This window comes from Mesoplodon densirostris, chromosome 1 (assembly GCF_025265405.1).
Source record: "Mesoplodon densirostris isolate mMesDen1 chromosome 1, mMesDen1 primary haplotype, whole genome shotgun sequence".
Taxonomy (NCBI): domain Eukaryota; kingdom Metazoa; phylum Chordata; class Mammalia; order Artiodactyla; family Ziphiidae; genus Mesoplodon; species Mesoplodon densirostris.
In genome coordinates this window covers 41,383,800-41,405,000 of record NC_082661.1, presented here as the reverse complement: position 1 = coordinate 41,405,000, position 21,201 = coordinate 41,383,800, and the positions used below count along the sequence as shown (strand labels likewise).

The 21,201-nt window shown below is 36.3% G+C and overlaps 1 protein-coding gene across 2 annotated transcripts in view; it reads right to left on the bottom strand.

Annotated features, from left to right (window-relative positions):
- Positions 1-21,201, bottom strand: part of PRKG1 (protein kinase cGMP-dependent 1) — a 1,262,482-nt gene that overhangs the window by 769,190 nt on the left and 472,091 nt on the right. For both annotated transcript variants that reach the window (XM_060102657.1, XM_060102651.1), the window contains exon 3: positions 8,690-8,803. In XM_060102657.1, coding sequence (XP_059958640.1) covers positions 8,690-8,803 — 114 coding nt within the window. The remainder of the gene's footprint in view (positions 1-8,689; positions 8,804-21,201) is intronic.

Here is a 21,201-nt window from a genome sequence, read left to right as displayed (position 1 = left end):
CTCTGCTTTTGCACTGTCACACAGGGAGCTTGACAGTATGGGGTTGCTCCCGGTCATTAAAACCCTGGGTATTAACTGCACACACATTGATTGATTGTACTGGCAGACAGTGTTGCTTCATTTTTACACGCAAAAATCTTTACCATAAATACATTGCTTTATGGAACTCTATGATGGCATTTCCTAAAAAGTATCTAACCACTTACTTCTTGACTTAGTCATCTTAAGAAATCTTCAAGGTTTACAGCCACTCCAAGAGCTTCATCTAGAATTCCTTTACATTAACAATAAAACTGGCATTCATTCCTTGTGTTCCTTTACCAATAAAAAGCACTGTATGTTGACCATATAGGTATAGGCATTACATTTATAGTGCATGCAGGGATTTGAGCAAGAAATTATACTCAAATCTTCTTTTACTTTTTTTAAAATATATTACCTTATACTAAATCAGACATTTTATTTTCTTCCTTCCTTCCAATGAAATGACTAGCTCTTGTATTAATCATATTTGAATATATGTAGTCAGCAATTATATATGTAATTCTTACTTTTTTTTTTAACAAATGTTTCTATTGACTACTTTGCAAAGCTGAACTTGAAAGTAGCATCCTTAAAACATGGCCTCCCTCCTACTTCCTCTCTCTTTTTTCATGTGCAACACCACAAACCTTTTAAATATAAATTTTTATGTGATATAATATTCTTCTCTTTAATACACTGGTTTACTGTTATTCACTATCAATCCAATTATTGACAGAAATGAAGCTTTCATTTCAACCTGATTATTATCCATTGTTTTGTGTAGATTGGTTTGTACCATAAATATTTTTATGTTATCATTATGACAAACTATTGTCCTCTGTTATAAGTTTTCATCATCCTGGAAAAACAGACATGACTTAAAGCTCTCAAGGTAAAAATAAAAAGTACCGACAGAATTTAGTATGTGTGTAAACGTTACAGTTAATGTTTAACAAACCCACAAGTGTATCTTACATTTTGAAAGTGGTTTTAAAGACATATTAGGATTACCATGGAGTTCCCCTATTTGTTCAGGATGAAGTGAGAAGGAAGGGGGTCTGTATCACTATGTGTGGTATTAAATATTTTAATATCACTACCTGTGATATAAAATTCTTGTTATCTCAGGCTGTGACATTTAATGTTACCGGGCAATGGTGCTACCACTGAATTGTATTTGCTGGCTTTAGTTCTTTTACTTTTTTCCCCACTCATCTTTAAGGTTTTGACAGTTGGCAGATTTTCCTGAGTCAGGTTGAATAATGTAGTGTTTGAAACAGAGCTGCAAGGGAATATACAAGCCACCTCACTGCATAGACTCAACTTAATTTTAAAAACAAAAATAAACAGAAAAATCCAAACCTTTTAACTTCATTCTTAAAAAGTCTTTGACAGTGAAATATCTTCATTGGTCAGCTTCCCCCTGTCAAATATCTCAGGAAAGCTTAAGTATGGAAAGTTGAAAGTATTCAAACTAAAGCAGATGTTATTCAAGTCACCAATTTGGCAGATTTCTTGTAGGATGTTTAGGTTCTTTTGCGTTAGTAATGAAGTACTTTAGTCCTGAGGAATTTTTAAATACTCGCTATAAATAATCGAAGGAGAAAGAATTACTCAGATATTTTGCCCAAGTCAGTTTATAAAAAAGCTTCCACACCCATGATAGACATACTTTGCAGATAACTTTTCTATGCTAATCACCTTAATCTGGTATCAAGATGGTTTCCTACAAAGAGAGAGCTTTTAGTCTTGGGTTTTTATTGGGGTCTCTTTGAATAAGACCATTTGAATAATATACTGTCTAACGTTTGGGGCACTCTGAGCGGGACACTCAAAGTGTGAGGAACAGGCTTCAATTTAGTATCTGCAGGCAAAAATTTTAATTCGTGTACAACTGAAGTTGGAGCAAAGAGCATGTGATTCAAATCCAAAAAAATTCCTGTGTAGTTGGGAGAACTGGCTGTGGGAAATCCAGTTAAAAATAAGACATATTTTTGCAAATTCACAAACAGGGTATATGCCACTTAATCTCTCTCTCATTGTAAACTAAGTACCTTTTCCATCCTATTTGTTTCCAGTAACTTCAACTTCTCCATTTTTGTGATTTTAGAGAACCTGGGGCATAGAATTAAGGTAAGAGGCCCTGGGTTAGTGTAAATTTACATTGCTCTAGCTGTGACTGTAGTGAAAGTGAAATCACAGCCAGGAGTAAGACTTTAGAAAAACATGATAATAATATGCTTCCAGATATGGGAACTGAGTAAGTCAGGGGTATTGAATGGACATATTAGAAATTCCTATCCCTTATGGGGTTTGAAAATGGTTGGTAACATTCTCCTTTGTTAGTATAATCCCAAAATATTTAGACAAAAATGTGAAATTCAAACAACACTGGAGACACTGTTTGGTGTTATGGAAACCAAATATAACCACTGACTTTTTTTTTCTCCCCATGGCATCTGGAATGCTTGTAATTGGATAGACGCAATCAAAGCGACCATTTTCATATCACAGTTAATAAAGAAAACTTGAGCCTATTTAAGCCATGAATAACCTCAAGGCATTTGTTAGATTTGTTTCCAATATAATGTTAATTTTTTATATTTTTATATCCTCATCCCTCAGGGGAAAATCAGTGGTGTTGTTTTATAAGATAAAAGTAACATAACATGGATTTCTTTCCCCCTATATCACTGTGGTTTTTGTTCTAAAAAAATATTCTTCTTAGTGCTATCAGATCTTCCTTCTGGTGCTACCATAATAACCAATAGTATATACTTATTTATTTTCAAAAGAATCCCAGTTGATTTTTCCCAGATGAAAAACAAAGAGCTTGCTTCAAACAACCGTTCTCTTAGTTGGATCACTATGAACAAGCTTATAATCATAATTTAGAGCATATGTCAATCTATAGCTTTAATAAAAACATTTTCTTTTTTGGATTAAAGACTAGAATGTAAGATCTGAAACCATAAAACTCCTAGAAGGAAACTTAAGTGGTAAGTGTCTTGATATTGGTCTTGGAGATGATTCTTTGGATTTGAAACCAAAAGCAAAGGCAACAGAAGCAAAAACCAACAAGAGGGGCTACTTCAAACTAAAAACTTTCTGCAGAGCAAAGAAAGCCAATGAAATGAAAAGGCAACTTTCAGAATGGGAGAAAATGTTTGCAAATCATATATTGATAAGGGGTTAATATCCAAAATATATAAAGAACTCATACAACTCAATAGCAAAAAAACCCAAACAATTTGATTAAAAAGTGGGCAGAGGATTTGAATAGACATTTTTCCAAAGAAGACATAGGGATGGCCATAAGGCACATGAAAAGATGCTCAACATCACTAATCATCAAGGAAATCCAAATCAAAACCACAGTGAGCTATCACCTCTCACCTGTAAGAATGGCTATTATCAAACAGACAAGAAATAACAAGTGCTGGCAAGGATGTGGAGAAAAGGAAACCCTTGTGCATTTTTGGTGGGAACATAAATTAGTGCAGCCACTATGGAAAACAGTATGGAGGTTCCTCAAACAATTAAGAATAGAACTATCCTATGACCCAGCAATTCCACTTCTGGATACTTATTCAAAGAAATAAAACACTCTTTTTTTTCTTTAACATCTTTATTGGAGTATAATTGTTTTACAATGGTCTGTCAGTTTCTGCTTTATAACAAAGTGAATCAGCTATACATATACATATATCCCCATATCTCCTCCCTCTTGCGTCTCTCTCTCACCCTCCTTATCCCACCCCTCTAGGTGGTCACAAAGCACTGAGCTGATCTCCCTGTGCTTTGTGGCTACTTCCCACTAGCCATCTATTTTACATTTCATAGTGTACATAAGTCCATGCCACTGTCTCGCTTCATCTCAGCTTACCCTTCACCCTCCCCATGTCCTCAAGTCCATTCTCTACATCTGTGTCTTTATTCCTGTCCTGCCCCTACGTTCTTCAGAACCATTTTTTTTCTTTTAGATTCCATATATATGTGTTAGCATACGATATTTGTTTTTCTCTTTCTGACTTACTTCACTCTGTATGACAGACTCTAGGTCCATCCACCTCACTACAAATAACTCAATTTTGTTTCTTTTTATGGCTGAGTAATATTCCATTGTATATACGTGCCACATCTTCTTTATCCATTCATCTGTCAATGGACACTTAGGTTGCTTCCATGTCCTGACTATTGTAAATAGAGCTGCAATTAACATTGTGGTACATGATTTTTTTTTGAATTATGGTTTTCTCAGGGTATTTGCCCGGTAGTGGGATTGCTGGGTCATATGGTAGTTCTATTTTTAGTTTTTTAAGGAACCTCCATACTGTTCTCCATAGTGGCTGTATCAATTTACATTCCCACCAACAGTGCAAGAGAGTTCCCTTTTCTCCACACCTTCTCCAGCATTTATTGTTTGTAGATTTTTTGATCATGGTCATTCTCACCTGTGTGAGGTGATATCTCATTGTAGTTTTGATTTGCATTTCTCTAATGATTAGTGATGTTGAGCATCCTTTCATGTGTTTGATGGCAATCTGCATATCTTCTTTGGAGAAATGTCTATTTAGGTCTTCTGCCCATTTTTGGATTGGGTTTTTTGTTTTTTTGATATTGAGCTGCATGAGCTGCTTGTAAATTTTGGAGATTAATCCTTTGTCAGTTGCTTCACTTGCAAATAGTTTCTCCTATTCTGTGGGTTGTCTTTTCGTCTTGTTTATGGTTTCCTTTGCTGTGCAAAAGCTTTTAAGTTTCATTAGGTCCCATTTGTTTATTTTTGTTTTTATTGCCATTTCTCTAGGAGGTGGGCCAAAAGAGATCTTGCTGTGATTTATGTCATAGAGTGTTCTGCCTATGTTTTCCTCTAAGAGTTTGATAGTGTCTGGCCTTACATTTAGGTCTTTAATCCATTTTGAGTTTACTTTTTTGTATGGTGTTAGGGAGTGTTCTAATTTCATTCTTTTACATGTAGCTGTCCAGTTTTTCCAGCACCACTTATTGAAGTGGCTGTCTTTTCTCCATTGTATATTCTTGCCTCCTTTATCAAAAATAAGGTGACCATATGTGCGTAGGTTTATCTCTGGGCTTTCTATTCTATTCCACTGATCTATTTTTCTGAAAAACACTAACTCTTAAAGATACATGTACCCATATGTTCATTTCAGCATTATCTACAATAAACAATATATGGAAATGACAGGTATATCTACCAATGAATGAATTAGTAATGGAAATGTGGTGTATATATACACAATGGAATACTATTAAACCATTAAGAAGAAGGAAATCCTGCCATTAGTAACAACATGGATGGATATTGAGGGCATTATGATAAGTGAAATAAGTCAGACAGAGAAAGACAAATACCATTGTGATCTCACTTATATGTAGAATCTTAAAAAAAAAAAAAGAGTTCTGGCTCTTAAATACAGAGAACAGATTGGTGATTGCCAGAGGTTTTGGGGGAGGGGGGCCGTGAGGAGTGGGTAGAATGAGTGAAGGGGGTCAAACTGCACAAACTTCCAGTTATAAAATAAATAAGTCCTGGGGATGTAATGTACTCATGGTACCTAGAGTTAATAATACTGTGTTGCATATTTAAAAGTTTCTAAGAAAGTAGATCTTAAAAGGTCTAATCCCAAGAAAAGAAATTTTGTAACTATGTATGGTGATGGATATTAACTAGACTTATTGTGGTGACCATTTTGCAATGTATTCAAATATTGAATCATGCCTATCTGAAACTAATACAATGCTATATGTCAATTAAACCTCAATATAAAAATATAAGACAACTGGTTTTTATATCCTTTTTAAAAAAAAAAGACTACCCATAGGTGTTAGGTTCACATTCGTTATCAGAGGAAGTCACTGGAATGTATTTATTTAAGGCCTGATACAATTTTTAAAAGTGCTCTTGTGAACAAGAAATGACTCATGTACATTGAGGAGCTCTTGAATATCACCTAGGATTCAGTGATAACTGTGCAATTAAAAATGCATTAAAATGCTAGGCAGCTTTCAGGCTAATCTAGGGAGAAAGAAAAGAGGGATCAACATTTTCAATCATGAAAGAAAGTGGGTATTTTGGGGGGAAAGGGGGTCACAAGCCAGGTAAGTGAGAAAGAAAAAAGGTGTGGATAGACAAGCTATTGAGGAGGAAGGGCAATTTCCTCAGACTTAGACTATTACACCCAAGTAGATGAATGCATTTTGAAAGTTACTCCAAGTGGTCATCACTGGCAAAATAATGCTTAAGAAAAAATAGACAAGACTCAACATAATCCTGAATTCTGAGAAACAACTGGATCTAAAAAGCCAAATAAGGACATTTTAAAATATCACATGTTAAGAGTAAGAGAGCATCACTGTAGTCATTCGGTAAAACTAACACCCATGATGGAATCTAATCAGAATTATAAATTATAAAGTGATCAGCCTGAGAGTATAATTTAAACAAATTTAAAATAGTATTTAAGAACTATAATCATCAATCATAAGTACAATCTCCCTGGATAGTATAGAAGACAGCACAAAAGGTCCTGAAAACAAATGACCATTATTCACACCTTAGAGGTCTTACACAACATTCAGAAGTTGTTAATAGATATTATTCCTTACACATGAACAAAACCTCTGCATCTAAACATGCAGAGATGTATTTGTACACCATCAACCACAGACTCTTTTCTGAATACAACCTCCACATCTTTGGGCACGATAAACACACACAACCACATACACACTCATGAGACATCTGAGTCTGTGTTAAAGAACATGCTCCATCACTCATTCCCTTCCATGATGGATGTTCTGACCCCAAACAGTTAGGATCATAATTTGCATTCAACATCCAGTTCCTTCTTGTTCAATCAGATACATAATGTCTATTTAAATTTACCAAGCATGAGAACAACAGTGGCTAGTGCAAATGAACAGCATTTTATAAGACCCTAATAAGAAAACTGACTTTCATGAAGCCAAGCAATCATCTTATAAAAAATCTTTTGCTATATAATTTAAATATTCGATTCAGTTTATTTAAAGTATTTCTTTAATGATAATTCAATATTCCAAAATATTAAGTACCATGTTACTATCATTTGCTGGCCTTTGGAAAATTTGTAGTTTCAGTTAGATTAAATGAGCAGTACACAAGGCTGAAATATTTTTATAATTTAAATATTTTAAAACCTTAAAAATTTATTCATAATACAGAGAAAGCCTGTTTTAATCCAAATGTGCTATTATGGCTCCTTTTTGCCCTAAAAGTAATATATTTCTCATGAAAATGAAGCATGATAGTAAAATCTGTTTACTTAATGGAGTTGTCACTGCTCTTTTTTCTAGTTAAGGTACTTTTTAAGTGAGTTAAAGTTCTGGCAGAATCTTTTATGGTTCATCGGGCTTCATTATTCTTTGAGTCATATAATTAAATAATCACATGAAATAAAAACATGGCAGTGCCTATCAATCAAAAGAGTTGTGTTCTCAGAGATCAAGAATCAAATGCCAAGAAAGACTCATCTAATAAGGGCCCCAACTGCCATTGATGTTACAATGATTTCAGTGACTAAAAAGGTGATTCACTATCAAGACCTATAAGAATTTCTGTGACTCTAGCTGGCCACGCATTCTTGAGTTCTTTACAACCCAAGTTTTAATATCATATTGTCAATCATATGCCATACTTCTGAGAGGAAAAAATAAAAGCAATCTATAAAATAGTCAGTGACACCCAGACAAGATTAATTAACAATTTGTCGTTTTGCCAACAGGATTGTTTTAATGACACAACCTAATCAAAGTAACTTGTGACTGCAATCATCCACAGGATGTGTCAGAAGAACTTTTCAAACATGAAATATACACGTCTGCCTGAAGATGCAATGGACTTTCCACTGTTGGCTTTGGCATTCAGCTCTGTTTGTTATACACTCATTACATCCTGTACTCAGGAAGAAGGAATATTTAAAACAAACTTCTTTCCCTTGTAACTACTGCAGCTGCTTCTACCAAGCAATAAAAGTTGCTAGAGAAATCATATATACACATACATGTAAAATTAGGGAAACAAGCTGCTTTAACGCCTTGATTTAAAATAAGCTCAATCAGTAGAAAAGAAAAATGCTGTAATATACAGCTTGATGAGCAGCTGAGGACAAGAATATACTCAGACGCAGTTCTAGGATTCAGTATATCTTACTCAGTGTTTGAATGAGACGAAGGACATTTCTCCTCAATTTTTCTAAACTACTGAATGAATAAGTAAAATTTATGTGGGGAATGCAACCCAAAATAGACAGACACGTAAAATTTTCTTAAATATGATTCTGAGGTTTTAAAGGCAGAAAAATGAAAAGTCTTGCTTCTGTTTAATTCTAATTTATAAAATTATATCATTTTGTAAATCCTAATTTAATGAGTTCTAGGTTAAAGGATACTTTTCATAAGTCAGCAATAAAATTTAGCTCAATGTTAACAATCATCCTTTAGGAGGAAAATATCAACTATATTGCAAAGCAATAATTAGAATATAGATTATTTTAATCTTTACAAAGATTAAAATCGAGAGGCATGTTAACACCTCGCAGGTCTACGGAAAAGACACTGAAAGTATCTGAAAAAAAAAAAAAAAAAGAAAAAAGAACAGCCTTACTCTTGACGGTCGCCGTCCGGGTACAGTTGTAAAGAATAGCCAATTCCCCGAATACTTTTCCTGGACCCATCGTGCACAGCTTCACACCTTCTTTTGTAACTTCAACCTTACCATCTAAAAAGAAGGAAAAATACATCATTTTGATTCTCTCTCATGCTTCATTTCATTTGTTTCATTTCCAAGATGAGATGAGGAAGGCCAGTCTCATTTTCAAAAATGCAAAGCAGCTACCAACTAAAACAAAGTCATCCTCAAGATGCAGTCCAAGAAATTCAATAAAATATGTAAGTTAAGAAATCCATATCCTTTCCTAAATTAATCACTGATAAGATTAGAGATGAGACTAAAAGAAAACACCAAAAAAAAGACAGAGATAAAAATGGCAACATGTGAAATTATTCCAAATGCAATATTAGAAAACTCTGGTAATTCCAATTTTAAAGTCATTTTGAATTTGAAAGAAAAATTGAGTGTGTACATTTTATACAGCACACTTCATACTCGGGAATTCTCATGTAAGGTAACTATTATGCAAAGGGAAATTACTTTGATCCTAGAGCATTATTTAATTGCAGCTCATGGCATCTTTTATTTTTAAACATCTTATCCGACTTGGGCAAGACTGTTTCATCTGCTTCCCAGCCCTGCAACATGGACTGTAAGGAAACCAAACTATAAGGGTTGAGGAAAAAGAAAGAGACACTGGACTGTTGATGTTCCACAAAGGATTTGGAAAATGAAATGCTAAAGAAGGAAAAAGTTAGGTAAACAGTGTGCACTGGGTATACATGGTTGCCTGAAAGTAAGGAAATGCTATTCATGAAGGAAATGAAAAAAATGCATTTTAAAAAAAGTCATAGCTATGTACACTAAAAATTCTATCACCTAACATAGTGGGGGAAGAAATAAAAAGGCAACACAATCTATTCTACACTTAATCTTACCCTCTATTATTCCTCCCAGTAACTTAGCCATGGTCTACAGAAGGAAAACCTAATGCTTGGCAGTAGCTAGTGATTGAAAGGAACTAATGCTACTAAGTTTGTCCAAACGTCAGGTCTTCATGCACTGACTCCATAATTATCACTTTAGCTATGTGCTTCCTGTAATATTTAACTTTTTGGAGTTTTAGCTTTACATTTACTCCCTCCTTTTTAAAAATCAATCCAGTTTTACCTAAGCAATAATATTTATAAAATTATAGGGTTGTTCAAATACCTATTGAGATCAAATCTTATATATTAAAAAACTTTTTAAAAAGCTGAATTCATGTACCACTGATGCGAGATCAATCCTTCAGAGGGCACTGTTCTACCCTGAAAACTATTTCATCTGAATGGTATCAATGGAGAGAGAATGCTGCAGTAATTAGGGTAAAATTTCAGACAAAATCTACTCACTACTCTTGAACTGTGTATCTGTTCCTCCTCTGTGTGTTAAGAAGCTATTTAGGAATGAATGTATCCAACAATCCTAAAAGTTTGGAAATACTTTTATGCAGGTATGACCACTAAAATGTCTAGCTTTTTCATGCCTTACTTCTTGACTTCAGGAAGGGAAACTTTCTCTTGATAGGTACATCAAAACCAGCCCAGGAAATTCATACTTTTTTAAGCTTCAGTTACTCCTCCCATGACATCCCCACCCAGCCCTTTCTCTCAATGGCAAGCCTAATCCTCTAGAAATTTCATCTGCCACTCAAGAATGAAAGATAGGCTCAGAATACAACATAGTTAAGACATTTATACATCATTTGAAGTCAGACCAGGAGTTAAGTTCTGGTTCTCTTATCAGTTCCTTACTAGCCTTGTGTCCTTGGGCAAGATGTTAATTTTTCTATGCCTCAGTTTCTTCATTAATAAAATGATAAAAGCAAAGTACCTATCTTATTGCATAGTTTATAAAATGAAATGAGATAAAGCAGGTGCAGTGCTTAGCACAGTGGTGGCATATAGCAAATCTCAGTAAACACTACCTGTTATTATTGGTATTATTTGCATTATGTTTCCTTCTTACCATTTAAATGTAGGTAGGGCTTATTAGATTACACTGAAGCACAATATTCCATCATCTATTACAGAAGCTAATCAAGGTCCATGTAGGATAATTTTTTTCATTTTTGTTTTTTAAATGGAGAAAGGATTTGTTTCAGATTTTCTCCCTATGGGGGGCTGAGGAGAGAACTTTGGGGTTTTAATCAATATCACACCCAAAGAAGAAAGAAGAATCTCAAGAATTCACACTGATCTACCTGGCAGAATGCAGTATTTTTGTACTCCTTCCTACCTGGCTATGTCCAGCCAACATCTGTTGTAGTATTGCTTCAACAACTATAGTCTTATGGTGGACGTTCCCACGAATAACATAGTAACAATTTTCTCACACATTATAAAATTTTTTTGACTTAAAGCTCTAGCTTTAACTATATTACTAGAACTAAGAGCAGAATGAATATTGCCTAAAGAACTTTCATACACAGCTCATTTTGTACAAGTCTGCTTTGCTGTCTCTTTGGGTCCCACGGTTTAAAGTCCTCAGTGGAAAGGAATCCATAGGAGTTAGACCACTGCTAAGAATCCTGCTGGACAGTTTCAGAGTTAGGTCTTCTTAACCACTAGCCAAGCTAAAAAAAAAAAAAAAAAGACCAGACATTGGGAGTCTTGTTTTAGCTCAGTGGTTTCTTAAAAGGCATCTGTGGACCCATCACATCAGAACTAATTTATAAAATCCAGATATTCCTCCCTCTGGGAAACTATAAATGTCCCTCCACCCAGTGACCACTCTACTTGGTCCTAGAGGCCCTTACTTCTCTGTAAAACCATGCTCATATAACACTGATCTGTTTTAACTTATGGACAGTTCATCTTATAACTTGTTCATGTTTCCCATTCTCATATGACTTCTAGAAGGTTCACCGCATAATTGTATAGGACTCTGGGGTTTTGAATTTGTGCAAACACTCACTTCTGGTTACAGCTCATTTTCCTGATCTGATATTTTCTTAATTTTCTCAAGATTAATTCACATTTTTGGAAAAGATAGGTATAAGTGATGATATATATATGAATAATTAGTGCTGGTAACAGAAGATTGAATTCCATATTAATTAGAATAGCAAAAAAATTTTTTCAAATACTTGCTGAAACAAAAATAGAAAGTTGGGGGCCTCCCTGGTGGCGCAGTGGTTAAGAGTCCGCCTGCCGATGCAGGGGATACGGGTTCGTGCCCCGGTCTGGGAGGATCCCACATGCCGCGGAGCGGCTGGGCCCGTGAGCCATGGCTGCTGGGCCTGCGCATCCGGAGCCTGTGCTCCGCAACGGGAGAGGCCACAACAGTGAGAGGCCCGCATACCACAAAAAAAAAAAAAAAAAAATAGAAAGTTGGATGTCAAAAATCTTTTCCAGATTAAGTTAAACACTGCAGATTCAATATATTCACAATAGCCAAGGAAGAAAGGGATCTGATCTCATATAATAGTTGAGAAAGGTCTAAAAAGCACTGTATTTTTTTTTAATGAACAGAAAGATCTAAACGTTAAACAGAAACAAAGTGTTTGTAAATTGTTACCCTGAGTCATGATTTGATCACTTATCCTTCCTCATACCTGTTGTGGGGATGGGGAGTGAGTAATTTAGGGAGGCAAGATCAACTGGGCACTAAAAAGAAAGAAAGGTACACACAAGGCATTAATGAGAGTTTTTTGAGAGACATTTAGAAGTGCTGTCATTTCCAAGAGCCCAATAAGATGAGTTATTGATGTGAAATGTGAATTTGGTTAAGCTCATTCACTGTGCCACACACCAGCCTTGAAGCAAAATTAGAAGTGATTATACATTTACGAAGGATTTCCAAGTATGGACTAAGTGGTTCACTTAAGAAAACTAAGAACAAGACAGTCAAAAGTTTACTGCATACACCCAGCAGCTCTTATTCCCACCTGATCAACCTCCTTTAAAGTATTAGATTCATCTTGAAGCCACTCCCCTCATATATACTCCTTTATCACACTGTGTCTAAAAACAAGATTTGTTTTAAATGGACTCCATGTGCATGGAAAGTAGGTAGGCCTACGTGTGGTAATTTTGGTTGTGAGGGGAGGGTTGTGAGGGGAGGGATATGGGGAAGCAAATAGGGAAAAAGTCAAGTAGGCCGAATATATAGCACACTTGTGCAGAGGCTTACAGCACTGTAGAAATAGGCCAGCTTGGAGGTTTTTATATAATTATAATTTGCTGTTAACTTTAGGAATATATTTTGATGAATTTACCTTAGGTCAGATTTGATTAATTTCTATTTCTTTAAACAACAGAAGAGAATCATTAGCATTTATTCATGACTGTCTTAATACTTCAATTTAGTTTGATTTTCAAATAGGTTAGATTTCAAATCAAAGACTTTTTTTAAAAGAATAGCAGAAGGACATTTTCGAACATCCTAGTAGAGTTCTAGACTTTTTCCATGATTTTCCCTGGCTAAACTCAACAGCAACAAGAGGCTATTAAAACTGATACTTGAGGAACTCCTAATAATCCAAAATGTGGTTAATTTATGTCTTCTACTTCTGCTCTTTTTACTCATTTATTTTTTATTTTTTTGCAGTACGCGGGCCTCTCACTGTCGTGGCCTCTCCCATTGCAGAGCACAGGCTCCGGACGTGCAGGCTCAGTGGCCATGGCTCGCGGGCCCAGCCGCTCTGCGGCATGTGGGATCTTCCCGGACCGGGGCACGAACCCGTGTTCCCTGCATCAGCAGGCGGACGCCCAACCACTGCGCCACCAGGGAAGCCCTGATTTTTTTTAATGTGATACTATACTGGTGTTATTTTTACTATGCCCTATCTCTACCAGGAAAGGAAAGAAACATTCAAATCATTTTTATTTGAACTTTGCTAAACTGCTAAAGTTATTTGTGCGAGAGATGTTGGAATGCTGGCTAAGATAAAATGTAAGGGTTATTTATAGTTTCATTTGGCTCTTTTTATCACTCCTGCCATTAGCATGAATAATTGAAAGCTTTATCACAGTAACTTGACTGTATTTTTTATTCTACTTCTGGTACCACATGCCCATTTATGATCTGCAATGGGCTGAGTCATAAGTACTATATTTTGCCATTTTGAGCAATAATCAACCTACCTGTTGCTCTTTGGTATCACTATTTATGTACCACTTTTGGGAAATGCTAAGTGTTAAGAGATCCATAATAAAGCATCCATACTTTCATTTATCTTTTATAAGAATCAGTAGGTCCTATAAATAAAAGAAGACATTGAATTTACAAGGAGACCCAGAATCTCCTGGCTTTGTTTATCTTCATGGGTTTTTCACTAACTGGTGGTTTTGTACCATAGGACTTTCATGATAAGGCAAATCAGTTTAGAGATTTACTACTGGTAGGCTGAGAAAGAATGGTTGGCAATAACCTAATTATGAACACTCTGTGCTTAGTTCCAACAATCCTGGTTGGAACATTCAAGACAACTTGATTGGTCTTTAAAGGGAGACAGTTGTTTTATCAAAGGTCTGATCTAGACAAGACCTTCCATCTCTTTCATTCTCTAATACATTCATGATTTTGTAGGTTTGAGACCACAGCTTTTACATTATGTATTCTCTCATGAGGGTTTCTGTAGCTCCTAGATTCAGTAGGAACATTCAACATTGTGGTGGTTGAGCTGTGCTGTGACCAGCATATATACATTTTCTCTAGGAGATGAGGTTACTTATGTATCTTGTTTTTTTCCTTTTTAGTTTTATTTAGATGTAATTGGCAGAACACTGCATGTAGGTTTAAGGTCTATAGCATAATAACTTGACTTACATATATTGTGAAATGATTACTACAATAAATTTAGTTAACATCCATCATTTCATATAAACACAAAAAATTTTTTTCCATGTGACGAGAAATTTTAGGATTTACTCTCTGCTTTCTCAATGGATTAACAATACTATTATATTGAACTTGCCTTGTAGGGTCATCTTAGATGGGGGTTACTGTCATCTGGGAAGCAAGCAGAAATTAATAAGGCTACTATGGGCTAACTAAAGGGAAAAGCCATCTCATTGCCAGGGACACACACTATATTCTTAGACAGTGTTCCTTAAGAATACTTCTTGTCAGTCATTTATATATGTCTTCTTTAAGCAAGTATAAGGAAAAAGACTGTCTCACTATGAGATGAAAGTTTGTTCTTGAATTAAAGAAGGGCAGTGTGTCAGCACCTTATCAGTTCTTATTTAAGTTTGATTTCAAGTCCAAAAGGATATGGTATCTCTGGATCTAAACTCCTGCTCCTTAAATGAGGTGTTAATTTTGATTGAAAAATCATTTTTTGGCCATTGAATAAAAGCCTGTGAAAAATTGCCCTGTTTTAGTATTTAGTATTACGTGTTTTCTTCCTAAGTTTGCTTTAGTGTTTTTTGTTTTTTTGTGTTTTTTTTGGTTTACCAGTTTCTCATTACAGATTAGCGATAAGAGAAGGAGAGAGATGGAGATAGATGGAGATAGAGATAGAGATAGAGATAGAGATAGAGAGAGAGAGAGAGAGAGAGAGAGAGAGAGAGAGAGAGAGAGAGAGAGAGCATAGGTTTTTCTTCCCTAAACTATTTGTGCTTTCATAGTTTCTTTAACCATCAGGTCCTTATAATACTTTAGATGGGACCAAGCTTTCCATTCAGAGAAGTCACTTCTTTGATATTATCACAGCAATAATTCTTACTAGAAGCACAAAATCATCCAAATGGAATGTTTCTTCTCCTTCAATTAGGCACATCTGATTTCCCTTCTGGTCATGACTGCTATAAATATACTTGATACAATATTTCTTTGTACTAAATTACAATAGATTATAATACATATTGAATATGAAATAAAATCAAAAACATAAATGAGACATCTAGAACTAAAAATCTCACTTATGAAAAAAAAGAGAAAGAGAAAGAGAGAGAGCTGGGTTAACATACACATCAATATACTTGAATTTCACTTTTTGTTTTGGTTTCTAACTCCAAGGTCTTAGGGCATACATATCCACAGAGGAAACCTACATGAGGAAACAGACTGAAATGTAAGCAATTTGGATACAGAATATCATCTGAACCATCAGAGTGAAAGTCTGGAATGAGCAACTTACATTGCAGCACTTCTGTCCTTGAGGATACTTAAGGAGTAAGAATTTACTAAACCTATTGTAGATGGCTCAACCATTGACATGACATGAACAAGACTCTGGAAGGATTTCACAAATATCATGATTCTATAATCTTTCTACACATTATGTTTTGAAATTCTAGCACTTTAAAGTATTCAAAAGGCACTAAAAGGCACTAAATAAATATCTGTGGACTAATTTCAATTTCTAGTGATGAAGAAAGGTAAAGACAGGCCAGAGAAGAGATATTCACACATAGGAAAGGAAAGGATCATTCCCTGAATAATCAGAGTTGAACAGATAATTTGTCTCAAGTTTATTAAGCTTAATTTTAGCCATGTATAATGCATTTTTGCTCTATTATTTCTATGATACATGAGCACCTCAATTAGCCTGAACAATGAATGGCCCTGTCTGTAGTTACTTAGAGACAGGCAAATGACAAGTACTATTATCACTGTCAGACTTGTGGGCACTCATCATATGATTTTTGTCTTTGTTATGTTTTAATATTAAGTTTGGGAGGTTTTTTCTTAATAAATAAAGTCATTCATTCATTCATTTTTTTATGGCTGCATTGGGTCTTCATTGCTGCTTGCAGGCTTTCTCTAGTTGTGGCAAGTGGGGGCTACTCTTCGTTGCGGTGCACAGGCTTCTCATTGTGGTGGCTTCTCTTGTTGCGGAGCATGGGCTCTAGGTGCGCGGGCTTCAGTAGTTGTGGCATGTGGGCTCAGTAGTTGTGGCTCATGGGCTTTAGAGCACAGGCTCAGTAGTTATGGCGCATGGGCTTAGCTGCTCCATGGCATGTGGGATCTTCCTGGACCAGGGCTCGAACCTGTGTCCTCTGCATTGGCAGGTGGATTCTTAACCAATGAACCACCAGGAAAGTCCCTTGGGAGAGTTTTTGATATAACATGATGGTTCTCAACTGGGGGCAGTTTTAATTCCAGGGGATATTTGGCAATGTCTGGAGACATTTTTGGTTCTAGGGAGGTTTTGAACCTAGGGAGGTTCTGCTGGCATCTGGAGGGTAGAGGAACACTGCTAAACATCCTACAATGCACAAGGTAGCCCACACAACCAAGCATTATTCAGCCCAAAATGTAAGTAGTGCCAAAGTTGGAAGCCCTGGAGTCAACTATGTCCATGTGTATACAAAACACTCTACATTTAAAGGGACAATTTTGACTTCCACTTTAAAAAAAATCTCTTCTAGATGTAAATTGCAAGCTAAAAATAGGTTAATACTGGGTTGTAATGTTTAAGTAATCCATGTTGCCACTAGATTAGGATAGAATTAGAATAAAGACACAAAGCTACTTTACTGAATAATTTTCCCCAGCAGGTGTCACCTGAAATAGAAGTGATTATGAAAAATTTTTGAAGGAAGACTTATAAGAATATCCTGATGTTAGAATGACAGCCTTTTTCCAGGCATACTTGAGAATATCAGGTCCTGGCTCTACCATTGATTGGCTTGGAGACCTTGGATAAGTTATTTAACTCTCTATGCTTCCATTACCTCACTACAGATTTGGTATAACAATAACTTATTTAATAGGTTTTGATAATTAGGTAATGCATGTGGCCAGACAAAAAATATGTAGGTTAAAAATAGTTCCTGAGGAAATTCTCTTTTTTCTTTTTAAAAGAAAAAATACTTTGACAGGCAGTTTTAAGGACCGAGAGGCAGGGTCCAAGGTCTTGGTTCATAAAATTTAGGAGTGGGAAGGAGGAGAGTGATAAATGAGCAGGGGCAAGGAAAAGAAAAAGATGAGCAACAAGCTGGAGATTTCAGCGAGATGGGCCTGCAGGAAAGCTTCATGTTGAGGAGGCTAGAAGACTTTTAGTAGGAGGGATCTCTAATGTACAATATTCAGTTAGTTGTTGCCAGAATTAATGTCCTACATTTCTCTCCAAATTAATCTGCTTCACACGAATTTCCTGTGTCAAGGGCTTGGAGGAAGATAAAAGCTTGAGGAAAGATCCATTGCTTGGATACATCAATAAACAGAGAGGCAAGGAAATGAAGAATGAGTGATAATGCGAAGTTGGAAAGCAGGAAATCTTGGAGTAACTATGTAAATTACATAATTATAAAAAACTAAGGACTCAGTAATTGGCAGATATTTTAGGGGAGGACACCAGTCTTTTCACAGGATGTCAAATGGGTGCTTAATCCAATTTCACCTAAGACTAGAAAGGTTAGAAAAGAATCCACTGTGAACAAGTTGTTTTTGCTTCAATCATTGATTACGTCTTCTTTATCCAAGTTCACTTGACACCTCTGTAATGGCTCTTATGAGGCAGAAGAAGGAAGAGTTTTGAAATCAGAAGTTCTAAGCTAATATTCTGGTTTCACTGCTCTTGAAATGTCAGACATTTAGGCACTCAGTTTCTCCATCAGTGCGATGGGAATAATAGCTACCTGCTTCACAGGATTAGTATGTGAAACTTATGTGAAAGAGTTTGGTGTGTGATGAAGCTTTCTACACGTTAGTACACACTAAACTAATTGAAGGGCCAATCATGTAACCCTGCAGTGTCTGGTTGTAAATAGGAGGAGATTAGTAAATTCTCATGAGTGAATACATGGGAATGTAAGTGAAAATGACACACTGCTGTGATCACACTTGTGGGAAAGCTTTAAGATTTCATTTAAATTATATTGCCTATGTAGTCCAGAAGGAGAAAAAACAGTACGGTTGACCCTTGAGCAACTCGGGTTTGAAATGCATGGGCCCACTTAGATGCCAATATTTTTTAATAGTAAATACTACAGTACTATTGAAACTGAGCAGGACCCTGTGGGGCTCCTGGGCATGGAAGCCTTTCTATGTCCCCCATTTCTTGTTTGTAGGGAACAGACTCCAGCCTCCATAACTTTCCCTGAGTCCAAAAGGGAGATTCAAACAGTTGCTAATAAGGGAAATCAGTGGATGCAGAGACAAGGGAAGAGCAGCCAAGAAACAACAGTGCAGCCCTGGGGCAGGGTCCTGGTTCCACCTCAAGGGATACACATAACAATATCTTTGAGCTCTTTACAGAACTGAACCCCCCAACAAATGGAGTTACATTCTTCATTCCAGAGAAGACCAACTAAGGCCAGATCAAAGGAACCAGAGAAGCTCATCTAGAGATTACCTGAGACCAGATTAAAGGAGTGCAGGATCTACACACACCCTTATCTGATCAGCAACCCCGTCCTTGAAGCATTGCAATAAAGCTCCTTAAGAAATCCTCCCAGGTTGGGACACACAGTTTTTGAAGATGGGAGACCACTGTGTCCCCCTTTGCCTGGCAAAACAATAAAGCTATTCTTTTCTACTTCACTCAAAACTCTGTCTCTGAGATTTGACTGGCACCGGCGCACAGAGGTCAAGTTTTCAGTATCACTATACGGTCTGTGGTTGGTTGAATTCACAGATATGGGAGGGACAACTATAAATTTTACTCGGATTAACTTGTGCTTGTTCAATGGTTAATTGTAATTAAAAATGTCAACCTCCCACTCTACTTAGCAAAAGTATATCTGCACTGTAACTTATTTTACCCAGCAGTACATTTCTCACAATGTGTATTTTTATTTCATAGCTTAGATTATACTTGATGTGACATTTGTATTTCTTTCCCCTTTAAAGTAGTTAGGATTCTCCAGAGCATAGAGCAAGCACTTATCTACCTTCACATTTTTAAAAAGCAGACAGAAAACAAAACAGAAGCAAAAACAAAGAATAACCACATATCCTGCAAAATACTCTGAACAGCTATAAAAAGATTAAAAAGAATGCTTTCTCGAACTTACTCTCAAAAGCAGTTGTTCAAATGGCCTGGAACAGGTGGGAGTGAGAAGAGTTGGTTTGAAAGTTATTCCCCACACAAAGAAGATGAACTTTGTCCTCATGTGCCACTGAGAACAAAATAAGGTGGATCCAGTATAATATTTTAACAAGTTAAACTGAGGGTGGAAGAAAACTACCAAACACCCCTCTACCTGGCAGTCAGGGGAAATGGCAGATTAAAGTCATACAGAAAGAGAGCTTCATCAGTTGATAAATGGATAAACAAAATGTGGAATTCTGTTGAGCCATAATAAGGAATGAAGTATTGATTCAGGCTACAATATGAATCACCCTTGAAAACATACTAAGTGGAAGAAACAAGTCACAAGGACCACACATTATTGAAGCCAAGCAGGACCCTGTGGGGTCCTCCTAGGTACAAAAGCCCCTCCATGTTCCCCACTTCTTGTTTGTAGAAAAAGGCTTTAGTCTCCTAGACCTTCCCTTAGTTCCAAATATCAAACTCAAGCAGTTAATAAATAGGAAAGTGAGGGTATACAGAAACAAAGGAAAAGCAGTCAAACAAGAAAAGTAATGATAGCTTAAATGACAGTTCAGCAACTAAACAGAGTTGTAGTTCCTCCTCAAGGGGTATACATAACAATCTGATGCAAAACTTTGAGTTGTCCCGAAGAAACTAAGACATCCACCCATGCAGAGGATGTTAACCATGAGCACATAGACCCCAGACTAGTTGGAAGCAAAAGGTTGATGATTAAGATTCCCAAAACATCACCCTGTTAGCTCACCACCAACCATCAGAAGAGAGCCATGCACCCTGCAGCCCTCACCCCAAATATTGCTATCAGGGAGCTTGGGTCTTTTGAGCATTAGCTACCCATTCTCCTTGCTTTGTGTCCTGCAATAAATGCTGTACTTTCCTTCACCACAACCTGGTGTCTGTAGATTGGTTTTGCTGTGCAGTAGGCAAGTGGACCCAAGTCTGGTTCCATTTATATGCAATGTCCAGAATAGGCAAATTTATGGGAACAGAAAGTAGATGACTAGTTGCCTAGGGCTGGGAGAGATATAGGATTGCAGTATGATGGCATAGGGGTACAGGGTTTCTTTTACAATAATGAAAATGTTCTAAATTTGACTGTGGTGATGGATGTACACATTCTGAATATACTAAAAGCCACTGAATTATATCTTAAATTAGTAAATTGTATGGAATGTAAATTATAAAAGAACAAAGACTTAGCACAGGCACATAATAATTGCTCAATTATAAGACTGGCCATTAATGCCACTCATAGTATCATATTATCCTTTAGGAGAATGTTTAAGAATGAGATGATTTGGCCTCTCAATCTTTTTCAAATAACCTTCCTCTTCTCCTTTAGGACACTCACACCAACATTTCTCATCATGCATGACCTCATTTTCCTTCCCAAATTACCATCAATCCCTTCCCAACTTCACTGTATGACTAACGACGCCAAAATCATCATTCAGTCATGCGACCAATAACTACAAATACTTCTTACTGTAAGCACAGTTAATCCACCCAATTA